The 7,783-nt window shown below is 39.3% G+C and overlaps 1 protein-coding gene across 1 annotated transcript in view; it reads right to left on the bottom strand.

The window, feature by feature from the left end:
* NCKAP1L (NCK associated protein 1 like) overlaps positions 1-7,783 on the bottom strand; it is a 120,155-nt gene that overhangs the window by 43,500 nt on the left and 68,872 nt on the right. The window contains exons 19-20 of the mRNA XM_007949606.1: positions 3,649-3,794; positions 3,209-3,340 (exon numbers count right to left, since the gene is read on the bottom strand). Coding sequence (XP_007947797.1) covers positions 3,209-3,340; positions 3,649-3,794 — 278 coding nt within the window. The remainder of the gene's footprint in view (positions 1-3,208; positions 3,341-3,648; positions 3,795-7,783) is intronic.

The following is a 7,783-nucleotide window of genomic DNA, read 5'->3' on the forward strand; positions in this document are numbered from 1 at the left end:
ATGAGACAAAGTATATGTGAACTGCTGTATGAAAAGTGAATTTACTCTGTAAATCTTCACCCAAATCCTAATAAAAAAATTTAAAAAAAGATCGGAAAAAAAAAAAGTTGGAATTAGAAATACCATTTGACACAGCCATTCCATAACTAGGTATATAACCTAAAGAAGTGAGAGCCATGATAAGAACAGACAAATGCACTCCCATGTTCACTGCAGCACTATTTACAATAGTCAAAAGATGGAAACAACCTAGGTGTCCATCAACTGAGGAATGGATAACCAAATTATGGTACATACACACAATAGAATACTAAGCAACCCTAAAGAATAACGTAGAATCTGCAAAATACTACATAACATGGATGAACTTGGAGGACATTATGCTGAGTGAAATAAGAATCACAGAAGGACAAATATGTATTAGTTTGTTATTATAAAAGTCAAGGAAAGGTTTATCTATGGAAGGAAATTTTCTTTGTTAGTTACCAGGGGTGGGAGGGGAGGGGAGGGAACACTGTTAGGTAGGTAGAGTTAAGTATTGATGTGGGTGAAGGGTATGTACCAAATGTGAGTGATCAACATGGTGGCATTGAGGAAGAGGAAGACAGAGAGAGGTACATGGGAGGTACAGAAAACAAAGATGAACCCTTTCGCACATATAGTACTGCACTGTCAGTGAAGGCAAACTTAGGTATATGGGTGGATAGATGGGTGGACAGGCTGAACTATTAGGTATGTCTATGAAGTGGGGAGTGTACCCAAGACCATGTATAGGTTTGGCAGGCAATGGTCCTATAAGTGTATTTGTATGATCTGAATTCCCAGGTGTATAGGAGAGCTGACAAGGGACAAAGTTGTAGTCACTTCTTGGTCACAGCCAGCTACCCAGAGGGACCAAGGAGTTGAACTTGTGGGCTCAGGATCATAGTCAAAGGGGACATCAAGCTCAATTGGCATAACATACAACACAAAACATTGTTCCACCTCCTACTTTGGCGAGCAGCAACTGGGATCTTAAAAGCTAGCAAGCTGCCATCTAGATGCAACGATGGGTCTCTCCTCGTTCAGAGCAAAGAAGAATGAAGAGAACCAAAGATTCATGGAAACAATTAGTCCTAATGACTGGTACACCATGAGATCTGCAACCTATACAACTATGAGACCAGAAGAACTAGATGGTGCCTGAGCTACCACTGTCAACCACTCAGAGGGGATCTATGTAAGAGATCCTGGATAGAGAGGGAGAACAATGTGGAACAAAACTCAAAATCATTTGGAAAAAAAGGGGAGGGTCAGGTTTACTGGTCTGATAGAGCCTGGTGGAACCACTGAGACTATGCCCTTAGCTGCCCTTCAGGTCTGGAATTGAACCCATACCTGTGGCTTCCAGACAAACAAAAGACAGGCATATGAGTTGGACATTTACCTGAGGTAAACATACTCCTTGGAGAGAACAATCATGGGAGAAAGAAGGGCTGCTTATGCACAGGGAGACAGCTCAGGGGGCAGGAGTGCATGGAGGGATGGACACAGGGAAGAGGTAGCTATTGGGACGAAGTGGAAGGGAAGCTGTTGCATTGGACTAAATTGTAGTCAATATCATGAGACAAAGTGTATGTAAACTGTTGTATGGAAAGTGAATTTGCTCTGTAAATCTTCACCCAAATCACAATTAGAAAAAAAGAAAGAAAGAGTCAGAGATATTCAGGGGAAACTGAAATAGCATACCCATGCTGCTAGAGAGCCTGGAAATCACCACCAGCTTCTAAAGGTTTACACTTGAGCAATTCCCAAACTGTCTTCTTGACACTGTGCATGAACCTAAGACACTTCCTTCCATATCATTAATATGTACATAATGAAAACAAACTAATTTTACTACCACCCAAGTAAAATTCTCATTGTAGAATAAATCTGTGTCTCCTACAATTAAAACAGACTCCTAACTGGTATCCCCATTTCTACCCTTGACTGCCTAGCACAGCCAGAGTGATCCTGTTGAAATATTCAGAACCTATTACTCCTCTGCTCAAAACCCCCAAGGTTTCACAATTTCCCAACTCACTCAGAAGAAAAGTCAAAGTTCTTACAATGATGGATAAGCACCTATGTAATCTACCATTCCCCAACCTCTCTGACCTCATATGGGGCCAGTCTCCCCCACGCTTATTCTGTTTCAGCCACACTGGCCTCCTCCAGGTCCCTTTTATGAACCTTTGCTGTTTCCTCTATCTCAAATGCTCTTTCCCCTGATAGCTACTTGGTTGGCTTTCTTACTTCCTTTAGAGGTTTACTTAAATGTCATTTTCTTAAAGAGGGTTTCCCTGGCCACCCTATTTAAAATTGCAACACACCACCATGACCACCACCACCACCACCACCCATACTTCTTATATCCCTTTCTTGCTTTATTATTTTCCCCCAAGTGGTACCTCTTTTCTCTTTCATCTGCTTTATTTTTCTGCTTTGCACTTATCACTATAACATACTATATATTCTACTTTCTTATTTTGTTTGTCTATCATATGGGCAGGTGGTTTTATCTACTTTGTATACTGCAGTATCAGTAGCCTCTACAACAGTGCTGACACAGTAGGTGTTCAATAAATATTTGTTGAATGAATGAATACACTACTTTTGTAAAACAAAATATAGAATAATTAGAAGATTATGTGTAATAACTCCTCCCACCCACACCCAATATTAGTGCCCAATTCCAATGTAAAGGGTGTTGCCCCTACTTTGGGAAGCAATAGAAGGGCAAAGAAGGGTTAAGGGAATTGTTTTCACTGAGGCTTATTATATGACAGAAACTTTGCATTCATTATTAACTTTAATTCATTATCAATTCTCAATTACAGGTAATTCTCAATTACCAATAACATAAATATCATTCTTATTTTATAGGAGAGGAAACTAAGGCTCAAACAAATTAGATGACCTGCTTTAGGCTCTAAGCTAATGGCCAGGATGTCACTCTAGGTCCTCTGACTGCAAAGGCCCTGCTCATTCTACTAAACCACTGGTGATCAGTTCTGGCTGCTCATCAAAACCATTTGCAGAGGTCTGGATTGTTTCTATTTGTTTTTCATCAAGACTGACTATATCAATTTCCAAGGTGTAGCATGACACCAAGATGAATCTGAAGGAACATATCTTTAAGAACTATCACATTATGCAAACATAGAAGACAAGGAAAGAGCAATACCTATTGAGTCTGGCCTCCAAGTGGCTGCTGACATACTCAGAAGGGAAGATGGTATGTTCAAACACAGAAAAACTGGGTACATGATTCACTGTCAGTGCCAATTCTGTCAAGCTGAGGTGTAGCTTGTCCATGCTGGGTAAAAATGGGAAAGTAAAATGAACCTTGATTACAGGCCTGGCACTGCCAACTAGTATCTGGGCAGGATTTTAGTACTGGGCAAAATTTGTCAGACCCATGACCCTCACTCAGGCTCTTTTCATTGTCTAGGGATACTCAGCCTAGAGTAGTACACTTTGACGCTGACTTCAAATGCAAAGTAGAAAATTTGCATTTCAGTGTTCTTCCATATCTGGTCATTCCCCCACCACCATCATTTTCACTTTTTTTTTTTTTTTTTTTTGCCATCCCTCTTCCCTATTCTCCCTTCACCAGATCCTCACGTGGTAACAATGCTGCGGTTCTTCCGGTGACTCTCAGCTCCTGGCTTGTCCCTCTCAGGCTCACCCTTTCTGGGAATCTGCCTCTGCTTCATGGTTTTCTTGTTCTTGGCCTTGCTGATGGTAGTGGCACAATGCTTAGGTAGAAGCTTTAGAAACAGACACAGATGAGTAGAGAAACAAGATTAGTTTCTAAACAGCAGAGAATCCCATCTAATTGTTATAAATGCAAGGTCTGTACGTTATTGTCCTTTTATCTTTCAGTCTTTTTCTCTCTCTTTCCTTCCATGCGTCTCTTTCTCTAATGGAGGCCTGTTTGTAATGTGCTCACTTCTCTTAGTTTTCATTAAATACCTCACCATTATAGGTTCAAGGTCTCAAGGTGGCAGTGCCTTTTAGGGATCAACTCCCCACCCACATGCTGAGTGTCTTTCCAAATGGAAGAATGGAAGTTAAAAAAATAATAATAAGACCCAAAAACTCCACGCAGTTGCACTTTCTAGGGTCTTCCAACCTGGGAAAACAGTCATTTTTGCTAGTATGGAACAACCATCACCCTTGCTACATTCCTTCATAGCCTATCCCATGGAGGTAGTTGCCCACACTACCACAGCCGTCCAAAGATACAGAGCTCACAGCATGACCTGCACTCTGTCCCTATCTATTCTTTTCTTGAAATAAGATATTGTATTTCTTGCTAGTTAGCTTGAGCATCAACCCTGCTTTTCTTCTCGTCACTGAGATACCTTAGCTACCCTACAGAAAGTATAAGATAAAAATGTAAATATTCAGGTATTTCCTTCAAGAATTCTCTCCATTTATTCCAATGCTGCTGCCAACCTGCTGAGTGTACCTGAAAACTCCTCATTTGGAATTGCTTTTAGAGCAACAGAGGAGACACACAAGAAAGCTAGTTGTGTTATTTTCTAGTTATATTTTGTTTTTCAAAATCCAAACTCTTGCCTATTTCAAAATATCAAGTCTACCTTGAAAGACAAAGGTGTGTCAATCCTGAGATAATTCAAAGGTGTCGGTGGTACACAAAAGGACAAATGTTGTATGTTTCCACTTATATGAACTATCTAGAATAAGGAAATGCATAATGTTTATTAAAGGTCAGCAATGGCTGTAGGGAGGAAAGAACTAGGAGTTGTTTCTTAAGGAATACTGAGTTTCTGTTTGAGGTGATGAAAAACTTCTGGACATAGTAATGGTGATGGTTGTACAAAGTAAATATAATTAATGTCACTGAATTATATGCTTTAAAATGGCAAATTCTTCATATATATATCCATTGCCATCAAGTTGATTCAGACTCATAGCAACCCCATAGGACAGAGTAGAATTGTCCTAGAGGGTTTCCAAGGCTGTAAATCTTTACAGAAGCAGACAGCCACATCTTTCTCCCATGGAGCAGCTGGTGAGTTCAAACGGCCAACTTTTCACTTAGTAGCCAAACGCTTAACCACTGCACCATCAGAGCTCCTGTGTGTGTATATGTATACATATATATGTTTGTATATATCCTCAATAAATTTTTTAAGTGTCTGTGGTAGATTCTGAAAGCAGTTCCAAAAATTTTAACTCCAGTAGTAATGGCAACATCACTAATGTAATTATTTATCAAAATGATAACTCTGGATGGGTCAACACTTATTTGATTGTAAATGTTCTGGTGTGTGTGAGAATAATTACTCCCATCATGTTTTAGTTATCCCTGATACAGCACTTAACAATGCCCCTTGCATGTAGTAGCTATTCAAATTGAGTGATGAATATACACATTGTACTTATTCACATATCTTCCTCACATTAATTGTTTAAATGTCTTTCATACATGTTCTTTGTACTCTCTTCCCCATTTGACTGGAACATTCCCTGAGGGCAAGGATTGTGTACTTTCCTTCTGAGACCTCACCCCAAAAATCCAACACAGGGCTTAGTGCCCAGTAAATATCAAATGATATAGAGCTGATATTTATTGATTACTGTATATCAAAGAATTTATGTACTCTATTTCATTTAATTCTTATAACACCTCTATGAAGAAAGTGTGTTTATCCCAGTTTACAGACGAGAAGACAGAAAGTTAAGTAATAATTAACTATGCATACATATCAGTTTGTCGTACTGTGGTGGCTTGTGTGTTGCTGTAAGGCTGGAAGATCACCAGCAAGATCACCCATGGTGGACAGATTTCAGTGGAGCTTCCAGACTAAGACAGGTTGGGAAGAAGGAAGGGCCATCCACTTCTCAAAGAATTAGCCAGTTAAACCCTTATAAATAGCAGTGAAACATTGTCTGATATATTACTCATAAATTTTATGAATAGCCCTGAAACAGGCTATTTTATGAAACAGCCCTGAAATAGTCTGACATAGTGAGAGTAGAGGAGTCCCTCCGGGCAGAAGGCACTTAAAGTACAACTAGGGAAGAGATGCTTCTTCAAAGTAGAGTTGATGTTAATGATTGTACAGAGTAAAGCTTTCAAGACCTTCATTTGCTGATGAAGCATGACTCAAAATGGGAAGAAACATCTGCAAACATCTATTAATAATCAGAATATGGAATAAACAAAGTATGAATGTAGGAAAATTGGAAGTTGTCAAAAATGAAGTTACATGCATAAAGATTGATATCTTAGGCATTAGCGAGCTAAAAATAGACTGGTTTTGGCCATTTTGAATCAGACAATCATATGATCCACAACACCAGGAATGATAAATTGAAGAGGAATGGCATCACATTCAGCATCACAAAGAACGTTTTAAGACCTATCCTGAAATATAATGCTGTCAGTGATAAGGTAATATCTATACACCTACAAGGAAGACCAGTTAATACTATTTTTTTTCAAATTTACGCACCAACCACTAAAGCCAAAGATGAGGAAATTAAAGATTTTACCAACTTCTGCCATCTGAAATTGATCAAACATGCAATCAAGATGTATTGATTATTACTGATGAATGGTATGACAAAGTTGGAAACAAAAAAGAGTCACTGTTAGTTGAAAAACATAGTGTTAGTGATAGAAATGACACCAGAAATCACATGATAGAACTTTTCAAAACCAACAACTTATGTATTGCAAATACCTTTTTCCGATAATATAAACAGTGGCTATACACATGGACCTCACCAGTTGGAATACAGAGGAATCAGACCGACTACACGTGTGGAAAGAGGCGATGGAGAAGCTCAATATCTTCAGCCAGAACAAAGCCAGAAGCTGACTATGGAAGAGACCATCCATTGCTCATATGCCAGTTCAAGTTGAAATTGAAGGAAATTAAAGCAAGTTCAGAAAAGCCAAAATATGACGTCGATTATATCCTACCTGAATTTAGAAGCCATCTGAAGAATAGATTTGACGCATTATACACTAATGACCAAAAACCAGATGAATTTTGGGATGACCTCAAGAACATCATACCGGAAGAAAACAAAGGTCATTAAAACAACAGGAAATGAAGAAAAGACCAAAATGGATGTCAGAAGAGACTCTGAAACTTGCTCTTGAATGGAGAGTAGTTAAAGCAAATGGAAGAAATGACAAGATAAAAGAGATGAACACAAGATTTCAAAGAACAGGTGGAGAAGACAAAGCCAATTATAATAAAATGTGCAAAGATCTGGAGTTAGAAAACCAAAAGGGAAGAACACACTCAGCATTTCTCAAGGTGAAAGAACTGAAGAAAAAATTCAAGCCTTGAACTGCAATATTGAAAGATTCAATGGGAAAAATATTGAATGATGTAGGAAGCATCAAAAGAACATGGACAGGAGTTCCGGCAAGATGGCGGACTAGGCAGAAGGACAGCACAGACCCTCTTCAACAAAGAAAAGGGAAACCAATAAACACAGACACAGAAGATAATCTTGGACCCCTGAGGCTTGAAGGGAAGGATACTGAAGTGGACTAAACCCCAACTAGCAGAAGAATTTGCGTGAAAATACCAAAAAAAGGAGACATATGGAGCTGCGGTCTGGACAGCGACCCTGACGGTACAGGTGGCTTAGAGATTCCCGACTGGTGGTAGGACTTAAGAATTAACCTAAAAATCACCCTGCTAGCCAGGGACTGCACGGACTGTGCACAGTGGCTGGGGAACAAACAGAGAAGGTGAAGAGAAAG

This window comes from Orycteropus afer, unplaced genomic scaffold (genome assembly GCF_000298275.1).
Source record: "Orycteropus afer afer isolate SDZICR_OR568_19922 unplaced genomic scaffold, OryAfe1.0 scaffold00247, whole genome shotgun sequence".
Classification (NCBI taxonomy): domain Eukaryota; kingdom Metazoa; phylum Chordata; class Mammalia; order Tubulidentata; family Orycteropodidae; genus Orycteropus; species Orycteropus afer.